General features: G+C 37.3%; 1 protein-coding gene across 6 annotated transcripts in view; it reads right to left on the bottom strand.

Moving 5' to 3' along the window:
• TCERG1 (transcription elongation regulator 1) overlaps nucleotides 1-18,648 on the bottom strand; it is a 51,161-nt gene that overhangs the window by 23,888 nt on the left and 8,625 nt on the right. For 4 of the 6 annotated variants that reach the window (XM_081321468.1, XM_081321464.1, XM_081321466.1 and 1 more), the window contains exons 3-9: nucleotides 17,449-17,592; nucleotides 15,697-15,946; nucleotides 12,907-13,149; nucleotides 8,041-8,103; nucleotides 6,521-6,721; nucleotides 2,812-2,927; nucleotides 254-342 (exon numbers count right to left, since the gene is read on the bottom strand). In XM_081321468.1, coding sequence (XP_081177594.1) covers nucleotides 254-342; nucleotides 2,812-2,927; nucleotides 6,521-6,721; nucleotides 8,041-8,103; nucleotides 12,907-13,149; nucleotides 15,697-15,946; nucleotides 17,449-17,592 — 1,106 coding nt within the window. The remainder of the gene's footprint in view (nucleotides 1-253; nucleotides 343-2,811; nucleotides 2,928-6,520; nucleotides 6,722-8,040; nucleotides 8,104-12,906; nucleotides 13,150-15,696; nucleotides 15,947-17,448; nucleotides 17,593-18,648) is intronic. The other 2 variants (XM_081321467.1, XM_081321465.1) reach the window with 2 other exon arrangements.

Genomic DNA, 18,648 nt, shown 5'->3' on the forward strand with positions numbered 1-18,648 from the left:
TTATTGCAGGATTAAAATAATATTTAATTTTATATTAAAGTTAACAAGCAAGAAAATGCTTTTCACTTTTATAGGCTATGTAGAATAATCTTAAGTAAGTTTTTCCTAATAATAAGCAAAATCTCCTTGAAGTTGAGTTCAACTCCTGGAAACTTTGTGCACTTGACCATTTCCTTTCCAACAAAATAAAAGTGGTTGGTCACTGCCTTCTCCACACCATCAATCTGTTGATTTGAGAACAAAGGCTACATACCAGGGAGTACCAGGTATAGGTGTAGTAGCAACAGGTTTTGCTTTTTGAGCAGCTTTTTCTTCTTCCGTCATTTCTTCTTCTTTGGGCTCCTGGTGAGGAATATTAAGATTGAATAGAAAGAACAATAACTGTTTTCTTACTGTAGAGATGGGAAACATTTCTCCCACCAGCCTCAATATGTAATCTGTGAAACTAAAAGCTTCCCTTTATCTCTACCAAAGGACATTGTATTAAAGGCTGCATCTTCATTATATATTTTTAACTTTTTCAACTGGAGAAATATGGGATTGCAGTGAAACAAGAAATTAAGATGGTAGTTTCAAGATGCAAGAAGCACTCAGGACTGCCACTCAAACAGAAGGTATCAGTTTGTTGTTTTAGGAAGAGACCCCTAAAGTCCTAAAATTTAACATTATCATTATAATATACATTTTGTGTCTATACAAATACCATACCTTGCATAGAATTCAGTCCATGGTCCCATACTAATAACTACATAAATGTAGCATAACGTGTAAGATTTAATGAAGGCACAAATAAAAAAGATTGGATCTGATATGTGTGCAATAACAAAAATATTTTCACAAACACTACAACCATTTTCTAAATTAGTTAATTCATACTGAGATTATATAAAAATTAAGCACATTTTTAGAACAGTGAGTCATAGCTAAGCCTTTTTTCAATGAATGATACAATTTCCCCTACATCTGGAACGTTTCCAATCCAGTGCCCATGTTTCTACAGATAGGGGAGCAATCATCATTAATTCACCACTCTTCTGGTGAGAAGCTTTGAAGAATATTTCTGAAAGCACCAAATGGTGATAAGAACTGATGAGGAAAATCAGTAAAAGCTGACTTCTCTTCTCACATGATCCGCAGGAATTTCTAAATCCCGTTTGTTTCTTAAAACTACTGTTTAAGTATCCACTTAAATTAACCCACTGTTTATTAAACCTCAGCAATAAACCTACCAAAGATTTAAATCTCATGTGTCTATGGAGATTCTCAGTCATCCAGATCATGGTTGTTCCAAAGGTGCTTTTTCAAGAGGCAACTGGATTTTCCTGTTTGAAGACGTTTTGCTTCTCATCCAAGAAGCTTCTTCAGCTCTGACTGAGTATAGAAGGATTTATATTCCCTACAGACAGCCGACTTCAAGGAATATACCGTATTTTTCGGACCATAAGACGCACCTGACCATAAGATGCACCCAGTTTTTAGAGCAGGAAAACAAGAAAAAAAATATTCTGAACCAAATAGTACCGGTATACTAGGAAGGAAGGAGGGGAGAGAGAAAGAGAAGGAAGGAAGGAGGGAGGGAGGGAGGAAGGAAGAAAAAGAGAGATAGAGAGAAAGAGAGAGAGAGAGAGAGAGAGAGAAGGAAGAAAGGAGGGAGGATGAAGGGAGCAAGGAAGAGAGAGAGAGAGAGAAAGAAGGAAGGGAGAAGGAAGGAAGGAAGAGAAGGAAGAAAGAAAGGAGGAAGAAAGAAAGAAAGAAAGAAAGAAAGAAAGGAAGGAAGGAAGGAAGGAAGGAAGGAAGGAAGGAAGGAAGGAAGGAAGGAAGGAAGGAAGGAAGGAAGGAACCGGTAGTTTCTTTTCCCTGAATAGGTTTTCTAAGATGCCGAAGCAATTTCAAACAATTAGCAGTATTATCTTGCAAATGGGAAATCACTTCCAATAAACTTCGCAGAGAAACCTGCAGGGACAACTCCTCACGGCTTTGCTGGGGCAAGTCGCCTATGAGGTTTAGTTTAGCAAAAACTATTTCTTTAGCAGCGAGGTAAAAGAAAGAAAATGTGTGCGCGCAGGGAGGGGGAGGCAGTCAAAAGGCATGGCAGGCACGTCCGTATTTCCTCCCCTGCCGACCAATCACAGGGGCGGGGCGGAGAATTCCACGTCTTCATTCAATCACATCTCTCCAATGGAGCTGATGGACTGCGTTGACTGAACGGGAGACAAGTGTTTTCGCTTACCTTCGGACCATAAGACGCACCTCGTTTTTCCACCCACTTTTGGGAGGGGAAAAGCGCGTCTTATGGTCCGAAAAATACGGTAAATCCTTCCTTTCCCCACCATCCAGTCAGAGCTGAAGAGGCTTCTTGCATGAAAAGCAAAAGGTTTTCAAAGAAAGAAAAGCAAGAAAGTCCAGTTGCCTCTTGAAAAAGCAACTTTGGGACTTAAATCTCATAAAATTTAAATTCTGTATTTCCAATATACACTTTATTTATACATTTCAAAATATAATTGGTAAGTTTTCAATATATAAAGTACTGAATTTGTATTTTAAAATATATTCCCAATATCTGCAATTTTGAAATGTTTTGGAACAAATCCCAACACCGTTCTTTGTTTCTTCATATAATCTGTAATATTGAACAATACTTCTAAATAACATAAAATATAAAAACTATGCAGTTAGAAACTATCTAAGAAAATGGCAAATAAGTTCAATAAGTTATTTCAAGATGGTATTATTTTATCTTCCTCTTGATTTTACTTTATTAAAAGAATAAACAAATATCAAATTAGACTTTAGGTGTATCAGTGCTTTTACCTCCTTTATAAGCTCCTTGATGGGTTCAATTTTGGGTTCTTCCTCTTCTGTTTCCATAGGCAAAGGATCTTCAACAGGTTCTTTAATGCTATCTTTCATCTTTTCTTCCACTTTTTCTAAGAAAAATGTATAATTTATTTACTTTCCACCTGCTGGATATCCTTTATTTTTCATTAATAAACATTCAAATTCATTTTCTGAATAAAATAATCAAAATCAGTTGTTACATGCACAATATCAATACAGAACTCAAGATAATCACAGGAAAGACAGGTTACTATTTCCAGGACCAAATTTAATCCCTTCAGCCAACTCATTCAGTTTCAAATTGCAAAGGCAATGATTCTAAATAATGGGCTATTTGCAATGACTGTAAATATACATTAAAAATAATATTCAAATATTTTATTTATTTATTTATTTATTTAGTTACATTTATATACCGCCCTTTCCCTGAGGACTCAGGGCGGTTTACAGGGAATTAAAAAATCCAACATACAAAAGTTAAAACCGAATTAAAAAATATTAAATTGACCCTGTACACAATTAAAACCCCAATTAAAAATTTCTCCTCAGCCTGGGCCCGAGAGCTCAAAGAGCCAGGTCTTCAGGCCCCGGTGGAATGATCGGAGGTCGGGGGCAGTTCTCAGCTCCACCGGCAGCTGGTTCCAGAGGGCAGGCGCTCCCACTGAGAAGGCCCTATCCCTGGGTGTCACCCGCCGGCAATCTCTCACCGGCGGAACCCTGAGCAGACCCTCCCTGTGGGAGCGCACTGGGCGAAGGGCATTTGATGCCGGCAGCAGGTGTTCCCTCAAATAACCCGGACCCAGGCCATGTAGGGCTTTATAGGTAATAACCAGCACCTTGAATTTCACCCGGAGGGCAACCGGAAGCCAATGCAGCTCGCGGAGTAGAGGTGTTACATGGGAGTATCGGGAGACCCCCATTACAACTCGCGCGGCCGCATTCTGCACCAGTTGAAGCCTCCGTGTGGTCTTCAAGGGCAGCCCCATGTAGAGAGCGTTACAGTAGTCCAAACGGGAGGTCACAAGCGCATGAGTAACTGTGCGTAGGGCGTCTCGGTCCAGATAGGGACGCAACTGGCGCACCAGGCGAACCTGTGCAAAAGCCCCCCTGGTCACGGCTCCTACATGGTCTTCAAAATTGAGCCGTGAATCCAGGAGGACGCCCAAGTTGCGAGCCCTATCAACGGGGGGTAACACCTCACCCCCCATCATTAAGGATGGAATAACTTGGTTAACCCGAGATGATATGAACAATTATATATATAGAAATATCAAAGTAAGTCTATTAGGAATGTATACATACACATTTACTATACAGTTCTATAAGGAAAATTTACTGATGAAAAATAAACTTATACATCAAATAGCACTAAAAGAAGTATTAGTATAGCAAAACATTTCTTGGGAATATAAGGAATACACAAACACAACTTGAAAAGTTAACTTACTTGTTCTAATTGATAAAACAAATGCATTAAAAAAATCACCCAGAACATTCTGAAAACAGCTTTTATTAGCATTGCAATGTATTAAAACATTAAATTAGGTAAACACTTCTACTTAATATTGGCCAAACTCTTTATTGACTCTTCAATTGTGATGTCTCTTTCCCGCTCCATGTTAATGTTTTGTTCAGTTCCTCCTTCGCAAATCATTCAGTTACTGCAATCATTACACTACCCAATGACATACCGTATATACTTGAGTATAAGCCGACTCGAGTATAAGCCGAGACCCCCAATTTCACCCCCAAAAACTGGAAAAAGTTATTGACTCGAGTATAAGCCGATCCGCCGTTCTACAAGCCTCCGCCACCGGCGGAGGCTGGATCCGCGCTCTGCAAGCCTCTGCCGCCAGCAGAGGCTCGATCCGCCATTTTGCAAGCCTGAATACACAGGAATACCCTGTGTGGCCGCGGCTCTCGGGGAAGCCCTGGCTGTCCGCTTCCTCGCTCCACGCTGCCATTCGGGGCCCGCGCGTTACCGGGCAAATCGCGGCGCCCAGCAGGCGAGGAAACACGCCCGCTCCAGTCGCCCCCCCCTTCTCTCAGGAGACACGAAGCAAGTGACCGCCCGGAGCTTACCGAGGACTTGCGCGCGGCCGAGGCTTCGGTGCTTCCAGGATCGCGCGCACCTCTCCCAAGCCGCCGCCGTCCGGAGACCTGCCGAAGTTTGGGGAGGTTTGGGGAGGTGCGCGCGCACCTCCCCAAACCTCCCCAAACGTCGGCAGGTCTCCGGACCTCCGCGCCCTGCCTGCCTGCTTCTTTCCGCTGCGGAAAGAAGCAACCTCCCCAAACGTCGGCAGGTCTCCGGACCTCCGCGCCCTGCCTGCCTGCTTCTTTCCGCTGCGGAAAGAAGCAGGCAGGCAGGGCGCGGAGGTCCGGAGACCTGCCGACGTTTGGGGAGGTTTGGGGAGGTGCGCGCGCACCTCCCCAAACCTCCCCAAACTTCGGCAGGTCTCCGGACGGCGGTGGCTTGGGAGAGGTGCGCGCGATCCCGGAAGCACCAAAGCCTCGGCCGCGCACAAGTCCTCGCTAAGTTTTTTTGTTGACTGGAGTATAAGCCGAAGTGGAATTTTTCAGCCCAAAAAGTGGGCTGAAAAATTCGGCTTATACTCAAGTATATACGGTACTAAGTTTTGTAGCTCTGTCATACATTAAAAACAAAGTGTTTGCTCTATGGACTGCAGAATAAATAATAGGTGTCATTTACTTGTGTCAGATACTTTTTTTTTCATGGCAAATTGAGATGCTTTGAGAAATAGTGAGTGGCACCAATACTTTTTGGCAATGTCTTATCTGAATTCCTGCAGAAAGGTACAAATACATTAGTCAACTATACTATATGTTGATTTTATCCACTTTGAATCAGTAGATTTTGGATTTATAGAGCCTTGGTGGAGCAGTGGGCTAATGCCTCCTTAAGTAACACCAGCTGCCTGCAATTAGTGCAGGTTCGCATCCCACCAGGCTCAAGGTTGACTCAGCCTTCCATCCTTCCGAGGTAGGTAAAATGAGGACCCAGATTGTTGGGGGCAATTAAGCTGACTTTGTAATAATGCCGCTTGGGGTGTGTGTGAAAGCCCTAATAAGCAGGCATATACATCGAATGAAGGCTACTGCTAAGCTTGTAAGCCGCCCTGAGTCTTCAGAGAAGGGCGGGATATAAATGGAATTAAAATAAAAAAAATAAAAAAATAAAAAAACTGAATTTCAAGGAATAGAGGGATAGTAGTAAAAAAAATATCTGAAATTAGGCCAAGAAAATGAATGATCTAGTACAGGAAACTGCCTGCAATGAAGAATTGCTCAAATATTATGTTAGCTTTGTCAATTTTGTGAACAGAATGAAATTGTTAAGAAACTGAATCATCAGTGAAGCTTAGAGTGCTTCAACAAAGAAGTCAGAGTCTTCCAAGACACATTGGACATTTTCTTCAAACCTCTCACACATCCAAAATTTTAACTGTAAACCAGTAAACTCCCCCGCCCCCATCTCTTCCCAGAAGGTTATCAATAAGGTTTTCTTTTTACAAGTGTATTTTTGGTCTTGAAACCACTTATTGTACACTTAGTTTTAATAGATAGCCATCTCAGAGTCTATTAAACTGAGGGTTCACTGCAATTTCTCTTAATTTTCTGAACTAACTTACAATATGTATCCAAACAAAAGTAAACATTGTACCTTTCTCTTTTAGTTCTTGAGGCTTCTCCCATGTTGATTCTAAGGTCCTATTATTATAGTAGTATGTCTTCCCGTCTGCTGTTTTGTACTCTGTCCATTCAGAGACTGCTGTTGCTCCAGCCAATGCAGCAGGTGAAGCGGCAATAGCAACCTGAGGATGGATCATAGGTACAATAGGAGGAGCCATTCCTGGCAAGACACCTACATAAGGAGCAATAAAAAGGTAAACACTGATGAAAAGTAACTCTGTGAATTAAAACCACCAACCTAAAATCAATATATAAAGCAACCGAAAACTGAGCCAATATTAATAGTAGTGCATATATTTGTTCTAAACAATAGTGTGCTTCCAGCAAATTCTAATCACTATCATCCCTTGATTTCATAACCACCTACTTCTAACAAACTGTAGTCCGCATTCGACATACCATGTGACGTTGTATTATTCATGTTTAAAAGCTTTTCTAATGTTTACATTAGTTCTTAGCATTAAGTAAAAATAATTTACTGTTCTTGAAAAGTAACACTTTCAACATAACTAAGAGTAGTAAAGTTAAAAAAGCCAACCACTGCACAGTGAATATCAGTAAATAATCACTTTTAGTGCTTTTTCTTTCTAGTTAAAATATGTAATCTACCAAGTTTTATATATGAAAGCACCACGAAAAAGAAGAGACACTTATGAGTTCCATTTCCTACCAATGGCAGTAACCATTTATAGGAATCAGTATTTTTCTATGTCTTGGCAACCCGAATACTGGAAATGTTCCAACAGACTGCCTCTTTATAGAAATTTTTAAGAGGGAAATATTTCTGTTGAAGATTAAGTTTATAGTGTTTTATTTCTAGACCTAAATTTTTCTTAGAACAGTTTTGGAATGCTTAATACAATTTTAGATAGCTGCTGGGTTAAATAGTGATAATTTAATTCAAAGCATAATATTAAGGTTTCTTTATAACTGTGTTGCCAATTAAGAATTTTTCTTTTAAGTACATTAGTGTAAAATATTATTTTCATGTTAACAAAAATAACAGCCTTAGTGCCACATAAATGTAGTTTTCAGTGACAGTGCTATTTATTTTTAATGAAATATAGGTATGTAGAACAACCTTCATAATATTGATTTAAAATCAGACATATATATACACAAACACAAACACACTAACATGCAAACAAGATTTGGTCACTGTACAAATGGCAGGAGAGGGGAAATCAAGCACTGTATCCCCATAAAAAATAAAATAAAATAAAATAAAAAACAAACATGGACATGGAAGAGATTCACATGAGTAATTTTAACTTGCAGAAAATCCATACTACAATAATTAAACTAATAATTTCAGTTAATTGGGAGAGTTTCTTGCTGGCTACATGTGAAATCTGTACTTACAAGTATATTTTGAAAATAAAGATAAAAATCCAGTTATTTGGGGAAAAAGCAAATAAAAGGTAAAACAACAACATTCACTACCATGCCAACTTACAGACAAAACAGACTAAGATGTTTTTAAAAAATTACCGGTCTTGGTGGTAGCGACTGTCTTTACATACGGGCAGCTGACTATTTGCATCATTGCTACACCTGTAAAATGGATAAGCAAGCATGTTGGAAAGCTGCCACTGTATGTCAGCTACCACTGGGAATCTGAGAGTATCAATTTCCTGCTAGAAATTTAGCATGCCATTTTTTTTCCAATGGCAACAAGAAATAAGTAGGAAGATTTAAAGTCAGTTTTGTGATAGTATTTTATTAAAGTCATGCCAGAAAATTACTTGTTTTACAATAATCTTGCTTTATAATGAGTAAGAGGACTTGGAAGACACCAGTCCGTTCTAAAAACAAAACAAAACAAAACTAACAATGACCCAGGGGTTTAAATTCAATGAAGACACGCTTCTTCGCCCCCTTACAAAGCAATGCTATGAGAATAAGTCATACTTATTCTGCTCTATTTACATACTTTTATCAAGTACTTAGGTTAAAAACAGCTTATATAAATCAATTCTCTGTGTGTTTACTTTGAAATAAGTCCCACTGTGCTCAATAGGGCTCTTATAAGTGCTTACTGGACTGCTTTATATTTAACAAGAACAGAAAGCTGCTGGTGAGAAGTCAGAATGTAATTAGAAGGTCAAGAAGCATCAGTTTGGAAAGGGGGAAAAAGATCAGATTGAAAGCAAGGAAGTAAACTGAGATAAAAAGTGGTAAGATAAACAGGGCAAAATAAAGAAATAGAAAAGCTGAGTTGATGGCTCATTAGCAGCCTACATTACCTCTGTCTCATAATTTTTTCACCTCAAAATTCTCATCTAAATTTCAAATAAGCTCCCCAAAACATGGGAGCTCCTGCTAATTATTGTATAGTAAAGATAACTTTGAAAAGATCTGATTAAGCATATTTATTGAAAGGAACAAAATTGGTAAGTGTTTTATATTTAAAAAACTGATTTTCAGATCACATAACATTAGGCATCCAATAATGAGCAGAGAAGGGAGGAAATAATATGCAAAATGAGTTTCCACACGAGATTATTTAAAGATAACTGCAACAGAGGTATTTTATTATTGTATATAATATATACAATATCCTAACACAATATGAAAAATTTGGAACTTTCTGAATCTTTTTTTAATATTTTCACTCCCATCTATTATTTAGTTACCAAATATGTAATTAATTTTCAGTTCAAGCACATACACAGAAATAAAACTAAATGCTTTTCCACAAGTGTCCAACACAAAAATGTTGAAGTATCATTGAATTGAATTGATCCAGAACCTGCTAACTATTTTTTCTGTCTATGGAGATTCTCAGTAATTCAGGTCATGGTTGTCCCTAAGGTGCTTTTTCAAAAGGCAACAGGACTTTGTTTTTCCTTGAAGACATTACATTTCTCATCCAAGAAGCTTCTTCAGTTCACTGAAGAAGCTTCTTGGATGAGAAACAAATGTCTTCAAGGAAAAACACAGAAAGTCCAGTTATCTTTTGAAAAAGCATATTTGGGATATTTTTCTCTAGTAAGATGCAGAGCCTTTATTTCTGTATAAAGCAAAACTGTAAAGGTTTTGATTGTATGCTAAGTTGTTTTGAACAACTATGAAAATAAGGCATTCCTATATACTTTAAGAACAAGCCTCTTTTCATTTAGAGGAAATTACACCCACATACACAATTGTGCCTAAAGTTATTATAAAAAATATGTATGGAAGAATCCATACAAGATTTCTGAAGAAAGGAGTAATTTTGTCAACTTTGACATATAAATCTATAGCTATCTTTTACAATAAATGTTTAAATAAAGAGCAATTACATTTATAAATACTAGTGTAAACGGTGCCACACTGATTTTGCAAATCTGCACTGCTGTAATTACACAAGAAAGAGCCACTTTGATGTAGTAGTGAAGGCACCAGACTAGAAACTAGGAGACAGTGAATTCTAATTCTATCTTAGAAAACAAAGCCAGCTAAGCAATCTTAGGCTAGTCCAGGGGTAGGCAACCTCGGCTCTTTTATGACTCATGGACTTCAACTCCCAGAATTCCTGAGCTGACTCAGGAATTCTGGGAGTTGAAGTCCATGAGTCATAAAAGAGCCGAGGTTGCCTACCCCTGGGCTAGTCCTTCTGATTCTCAGTCCTAAGGAGGCAAGAGCAAACCACTTGCAAAATCTTGCCAATTGCAGGAACTAATCCAGGCAGTCTCCAGGAGTCTATACTGACTCAAAAGGCAAAATAGTGTTTATTTAATTATTCAACAGATCAAATATGTTTCCCTTAATTACGTGATTAAAAAAATAAAAATTCCAGTTCTTGTGACAGCAAAGAAGCTTTTAGGATTACAAAAAGTCTAAACTGGGACATCTCTTCTTAATTGCTTTATTACTGATCTTATTTATTAGCAAAATGTAAAAAAAAAACATTTTTCAATTATGCTCCAACCCTGTATTTTCCTCCTCAGTGAAATAAAATTCCAACCTGACAGGACTTCAAAGTAACAGAGATTGAAAAAAAATATACCATGGTGGCATGAACAGCTGTGCAAAACCTTTTTTTATTTTACATTATTTTAACAGTTGAATCTGAAAACTATCCTGCTTCAGCTACAAAACTGCTATTCTGAATATTCTGGAAACATTTCAAGCTTAAGGATAAAATAAAATGGGATTTCTTGGTAAACTATCCTGAACTCCTGGAGGAAAGGCAGAAAATAAATCTAAATATTAATATTCATAATAAAATGTATTGATAAATTATCATTTATGCTGATATTTTAGAGAATGCTACTTTACAAAATAGCTACTAGAATATTACTTTGTATGTTATAAAGAGGCCAGGTTTCCACTACAAATTCAAACATTTTGGCAAGAAGCACAGACCCGCAAACAACCAGCGTTTCTGAAATGTGATCTTATGTTTCACCATAACACTGATAGTGTCAAAGTATGAAACTGGCATTGTATATGTATCTATTCTAAAGAGTGCTTCCAGGCAACTGAGAATGGTTGCAACATTAGCGACCATTTTCATAAAAGAGCCAAATCTGTAATGAAATCCATTTTCAAATATATTTCTATGATTGGGTTACTACTTGGGAAGGGTAAACAAGCCAAGAAAGAGTAAGCAAGCCAAAGTCTTTGCATTAGATTCAAACAAGGAAACTACATCTGATAATTTCCAAAAGAGCCAGGACATGAATTTATAACTGGACTTTTAAATCTTGGCTTGTCAAAATGCAGAAGCCATAGCTAGTAGCTTGCATGCACTTAATCAACAATAGCTTTCTAGCCTGTACCCATATTCAAGCAAAGGAAGGAGTGAAGAAACAAGGATTTGAGTAAAGAAACATAATGTTTCTTAAGAAAAGATTTAATCAATTAACATGGCTATCGCTTGCACATCTCCTTTTAAGCAAGCTTGATTTCATTTTGAGAATACAAAGTATACGTTGTATCATTTAAAATGGAAATATGGACTGATAAAGTGAAAGTTAAGATAGGATTATGTTCTACTTTGAAAAGCTCTCTTCCCTGAAATTCATGAGGAACTTACGGCTATAATTTGAGATGCAGAATTAAAGTCTATATCTCTTTCCCAAACCTTATATAAATGGCTTTTAATTTCCTTATTCTTTCTCAGTTTTTAACTGAATGAGTTATTTTATACTATTTTAATGTTTATATTTTGTATTTTAATTAATTATAAATCATTTTGATATTTGCAATAAAGTATTACAAAAATATTAATGGCCAATATGTAATTGAAAATGCTAATGATCTAATAGAGACTACAGCATAGTGTGTATATATCTAAATATCTGTCCATAATTGTGAACTTTCTTGGCCAAATCAGCTTTACAAAGGAGTAAAAAGGATAGAATAGGAGCCAACTACACATGCTATCATATATTGTGGTCCTTGTTTTTAATCATACGTTTCACCTGATAATTACCAGTAAGCAAAATAACTCTTAATGCTTAAACTATTTTAAAATTCTATAATTTATCAACTTAATATTTATACATAAAGGGCCTAGTACATAATGCTGAACTACGATTCTCAGCATCCTTCATTATTCATCATGATGACTGGGGCTATTGAAAGTTATGATCAGATAATATATGAGCTCAAAGGTTTTTCTGCGGACTGGAAGGGGTGTGGTTTTGTGTGTTGCCTGCATTCTGCAGATGGGGCTTTGCTTGTTTGTGCGGACTGGTTGCTGGCATGCCACGGCCTGGTACCGGTCCACAGACCGGGGGTTGGGGACCCCTGCTCTAAATAATAAATACCAAGTATAGTTTAAACTCATTTCTGACAATTTAATGAACTTTTATAGGTGATTAGTTAGCTTAAAACTCTGAATACACAGTTTTGTTTAACATGAAGATTTTCTTCTATCCATATATCTCATTCTTATGTCACAATTCTATGCTTGGCTGCCTGAAAGCATTATTTATCAAATTTAAGACCACTTATTCAAAAACTAAGTTCTAAAGGATTGCAACTTAAGTATCACAGACAAGGTGAATTTCTTCCAAATATTAGTTGAAATAAATGCATTTTAACAAAAACTAAGTTCTAAAGGATTGCAACTTAAGTATCACAGACAAGGTGAATTTCTTCCAAATATTAGTTGAAATAAATGCATTTTAAAACACAAGGTGTAGTGTGTTCAAGCAAAAAAGATGTGGCTTCATTCTAATCAAAATCGATATTGAGAGCTGGGAGAGGGTGTTTTAATTAGTCTAGCTAAAAATTCCAAATTTTAACAATAAATTTTAAATGAAGAGGATTCAGGCAAATTGCATACACAGTGGACACATGAGTGCAAACAAATTGACAACACGGACATGTGGCTAATAAGACAGTCATTGTTTCCCAATTTACCTGGAAGTGGAATAGGCATGCCAGGAAGGGGAACACGAAATGGAGGTACCATTACTGGTGGAAAAGCAGGTATTGCTGCTGTTGGCTGAGGAACTGCATGAGGAACTGCAGGAGGCAGCGTCTGTGGGACTGGCTGGGGTACAGTCTGCACAGGTGTAGCAGAAGGAGCAGAGGTTGAAACACTGACTGAAGGAGTGGCAACTGAAACAGCTGAGCTGGGGGTCTGGTCTTGTGTTGTAGGTGCTGATAAAGAAAACAAACATCTGAAACCCTGGATCATATAGTACAAATTGTATATTTTATAGGGTTCACCAAGACTTCCTTGCAAAGCTGGGTATATTTATAAATATATAAACAATTTGCAAAGAGGCTGCTTAAGACTTTACACACTTTTTTCATTGTAATAAAAACTTGCTAACAGGTTTAAAAGTTAGAACTAACATCCTTAAGTTGCTCTGTTCTTTCAAAGGTATATCTGCTTCAAGGAATAATGATACCTTATATCCATATACTCAATCTCAAAAGCATGTGAGCTATACTTCTGAATATAACTTTTTTTTCAAATAAGTTATATTTCACCTCCACATTCTATATAATTAACCTAACAAACCTTCATAGCAATGCCAAAATATTTTTGTTTATACGTATTTTTATGTTGATTTACTTAAGTAAAACAAACATCTAGTCACTTAAAAAATGGATGTAATAATATAAATATATACCAAAATGATAATTTCCCTGTTGCTTAGACTATTTGAAAATACGAAATACAAATCAAAACTTTCAAACCAAAAGGAAAGCACTACAGGAGTATAATGTCTAATCTTTCAAGCTTGAATTGAAACATTACAAGTTTTAGAATCCTATAGCACCTCCAGCTGGCACTAAAAATTAATGCTACATTTGATAGGTTGGTATATTTTGATACTGTATTGAACTTAAGAAACTAAAATAAATTATATTGAATGAAATTAGGAAAAGCAGCAATTTGGATTAATTTACGAGTTATTTATTTAAAAGGGGAAACACACATTTTGTAATTCAGAAATTCAATGCCTCCCCAAACTGGAAGTATTTCATTTTTTAGCAATCATTTTTGTCATTTTAAAAAAGTAAATCAACAGTTTATAGAAGAGCTAAGTAACATTCTCATTGCTTTCAGAGTCAAATATAAACTGTTGCATAAGAAATGCCACTTTCTACAAATCTTTCTGTACTGCCAAGTATTTATACTTTAAAGACAAATGGAAAAAGAGTATACTAAATAAATATGTACATGAAATGATTTTTTCCTCTCTCTTCCTTGGTTTAAATGCTTGTTACACAGATGGCAAGTAGGAATGAACTCTGGAGAGGGATGTGTATATGTATATATACAGACAAGTACAAAGACATAAAACCACACTTAATCACTTCACGTTAATACATAGACATCTAGAGATTTAGAAACTTTATGTTAAATTTCTTATGAATCACTGCTATATATTCATAATACAAGATCAATCAGGCATTTATGATATAAGCTGAATATGGTTAATATACCACAAAATTCAGCATTCTCACAAGCTCAAACCATTCTTCCTTGAACTGCCATGAGTTTGGAGTGCTGCAGAGTCATCAAACTCAGGAGAAGGAAAAGGAAGAGAAAGAAGAAAGAAATACACTTGAAGAGCCGTAGGGACTAAACATATGGAAGAATAAAGAATTTTAGTTGTTCTCTATTTTGTAAGCTAACAGTGCTTTGGAAACAATTAGCTGTGGCTATTTTGGGACAGAAAATGATGTGTTTTATATTATTAAGTGTTGTGGTTGTTCTTACAGTTTCAAACTGTATATGCATACATACATATACTTTAACAGATTAGAACTGTCACCAGCTGTTCCCTTAATAAGAAATGCCAACAGAAGTCAAATATTTCTGTGAAATATGAAGACCTTTGAAGCAAGTAAGTATGCAGGGTTTTTCCTCTTGAACAAAAGTGTACATTGCATTAGCAATTCAGTTAAGAAATTGGAAGGTATGGTGTTTCAAAATTTGCCTCAAAACATAAGTACAAATGTCGTACTGTTTTCAACACCTTAAAGCAGTTCTGCTTTTCCTAGGAGCATGCCCAGTGTTTACAAGGTGTTAAAATCAGTGCTACATTCACATATTGCAGTAGTTTCTAAAGATCAGATTCAAAGCACAGTGCAAGCCTAGAGATTACTGTCACACATTTCTTCTCTACTAATGACATTAGCTGTAATAGGCAAAGGGAAATTGTTCTAGAATTCATCAATTACATGTTTAAGGCAGCAAATGCATGTGAAGATTTTTTTACTTCTATTATCTCAGATTTTAGTATCTGTATCAAAAAAGTAAACAAAGTTGAGAAAAACCTTGAAGAAATTAAAAAATTTTAAAAATTAAAAATTCCTTTTTAAAGAGGTTTTTTCCTGTTAAAACAATGAAATTATTTTGAATATGATACAAATGACCATAGACACTATGATGATGCAACAATAAGCACATAGGACAGGTGCACAACTTAAATAACCTGACTCATTTATAAAAGTACCCCTCAAAAAGGCTAGATTGTTTACAACACAAATCATCAATATAGATATGCTAAACAATGTTCCACTTAAGTACTGATTAACAATATGATAATGTGTACCAAAGGCATATACATGGGGGTCACAAAGACCTACAAAATTATATTGATACAACAAACTACATAATAAATTATTTCCAAAGTTCATAAGCTTCCCCAACCCGCTCTTTTGTTTGTTTTTGCAAATTTTACTCACTGGAAACTGTTTGTGAAACCGAAGTTGCTGTTGTAGTGGTAGATGAAGAAGAAGACAAGCTACTTGATGCCGTAGATGGAGATACTGCTGATGCAGGACTACTAGTAGTAGGTGTTGAGGCACCTACAGCCTGCGCCTGCGCCTGAGCTTGAGCAGCTAAAATTGGGGTTAATTCAGACTGTTGGATAACTTTCACTCCATCAGGTTTAGTCCATGCTGACTCACGTGTCCGTGCATTATAATAATAAACCTAGGAGAAAATTACATCTTTGTTATTCCACATAATTTTCCATTCATCCTATACTATCTAGACATTTTAATATTTAATTTAGCTTTAAGCTAAAATTATGGCGATTAGTGTAGGCAGCACATAATATCCTGCCCCCCAGGATGAGGTCTGTCTCCATCCTCTTGTCCTCCATAAGAGCTTGAAGACCTGGCTCTGCTGGTTGGTCTGGTGATCCAATGGGGGAAATACCACACTGGAAGATGTTATTAATAGCAGATCCGTCTTCCCCTCCCTAGCCATCTTTTAAATTACATTACTATATTTTCATTATTTATTTTTGTGTTGTTTTACTATTGTTATATTTGCATTATATTTACGTGTGTGTGTATGTGTGTGTGTATACTTTTCTATATATATATAAAATTTTATGTTCTACTGTCGTAAGCCTCCATGAGTCGGCCTGTGGCAAGATGGGAGGCAAATAAATTTAATAATAAAAAATAAAACAAAAAAAATCTGTTTTTACCTTCTCTTTCCATTGTTTCTTATGAGAATTTAAAATGTGATTTAAAACATTTAAATATGCCAATTGGCCAATTTTAATAAAACTGATTATCCGCGCCAATCAACATTTTTGAGCAACAGTTTTCAGTTATGACTGTTCTCAAACGTACAGAATATAAAACACTCCAACAGTATGTATTGATTGGAATTGTTTAGGCCAGGGCTTTTCAACCTTTTCACCCATTGTACCACTTTTAGGATATGGCAACATCGGAGTACCACCGTCGCCTAGCAAGGTGTCAAAAACTTGATGATTAAAAAAAAAAAGTAAAAAAGTGATGAAGTACAGTAGTCCTTGACTTACAACAGTTCGCTTAGTGACTGTTCGAAGTTACAATGGCACTGAAAAAAGTGCCCCCCAAGCCACAGCCGAGCAAGAAACGTGCCTGCCCACCCAGTGGCGCTCTTCCTCCTGTCCAGGGTTTTCATTGTTGTGAACATTTCTGTTGAGGATTGGCAGCGGGGGCGGGGTGTTTGGTTTTTATTCCCCCCATCTGCAGCAGGTTTTGGTCACTTCACATGACCCTGGGACATTGTGACCATCATAAATATGAATCAGTTGCCAAGCATCTGAATGTAAATCACAAGACCCTGGAGATGCTGCAACATTCCAGCTGATCGGCGCTTCTTCTGGGCTTTGAAGCGCCAGGATCAGCGCTGAGCTCCAGCTGGAGCCTGGCGCTGATCCTGGCACTTCCGCTGAGCCCTGACAGCCCTGCAGCTCCAGCCATCTCTTGCTCAGGCTTGTGCGGTGCTGCCACCGGTTCAGCTCATTCCCCTCCCCTGTTACCACTTTTCTAGGATGGTTGCGTACCACCTGCCAGGTGCCAATGCACCACAGGTGGTACCCGTACCACTGGTTGAAAAGCCCTGGTTTAGGCTATGCAAAAAAACTGTTTTCCATTTCATTTGTTGACGTAACAATTACTATTGTAATTGTTAACAGATATAACGCTGACCTTTCCATCTGGAGTTTTGTTTTCTACCCATATCTCTTCATTAGGTGGCATAGTTGGTGTTCCAGGAGCAGACACTGGTGGCATCCCTGGAGGAAACATCATACCAGGAGGGGGTGGCATAGGAGGAGGCATAAAAGGTGGTCTCTATAAATAGAAATAATAGTAATACATCAAACACTAATCCAGTACCTTCATAATAAAGAAATTTTATTTCCTACAGAAGTGTTAAACATGTAGTTCATGTAAAAGAAACAAGGTGATCAATGGAAGAGGGAAAAAGTAGCACAGAACAGAAAAATGTGTTTCCTATTACAGGAAAACAGTGCAGTGCAGTTCCCAAAACAAACACAACGATTGTTATATAACTAAAACACCTATGTTACATAGTTATATTAGTAACAAACACAAAGTAATAGCAATTCAACGTGTGAAATTTATTCAACTCATTGGAATTGAATGCTGAATAAAGCATAATTAATCTTACAACTATATTTTCGAACTCTGAACAACTGGTCAAATAGCACGAATGTGGTCATATATAGATATTCCTAGGACCCATTGCTTCCCAGCAGGCAATAGGTTATCCTAACCAGGACTGCAAGGTGGTTACTGCCAGACGCAAAAAAGGTGAAGAAGTACCAGCATTTTGCAGTCCTTATCATCACAAAGTACTGTAAGCCGAAATGTGGGCTGTTATCTGTGTTCAGACAGATTCATTCTTTGTCTTCTACAAGAGTGCTCTAAACATTTCTTCTGGTGCTTTATTTCCCCGAGAAACAAAGAAAATTAAGGTGCACCTCTGGATCTGCACACAGAAGGAAGCCGCATAGGAGCAATCCAGTCCAAAGTCTCATCACCTACCTCATCACCCACCTAGTCATCAGGTAAGCTGCCTAGCAGATTCTCAGAGAAAATCCCAAAGTCCCATTGGAACTGAACAGGATCCTTTAGTAGCCTGAGGCAGGTTTAACACCTCCCTATGGAGGGGGTGATGCCAGCAAACCAGAGGACAATCAGAGAGTGATCTGTTCATAGTAACAGATTGGTGGCAATGCTCTCCAACATTAGATCATGTTACAAAATAAAAACCAACTCCAGCATGCAATCCCTGCTATGCATCAGGCCCTCAATTACTTGGTACAAGTCCATAATTGACATAATGGCCATGAACTCCTGAGCCACCTTGGACTCAAAATCCCC

This window comes from Vipera berus, assembly GCF_964194415.1.
Source record: "Vipera berus genome assembly, chromosome: 2".
Lineage (NCBI taxonomy): Eukaryota > Metazoa > Chordata > Lepidosauria > Squamata > Viperidae > Vipera > Vipera berus.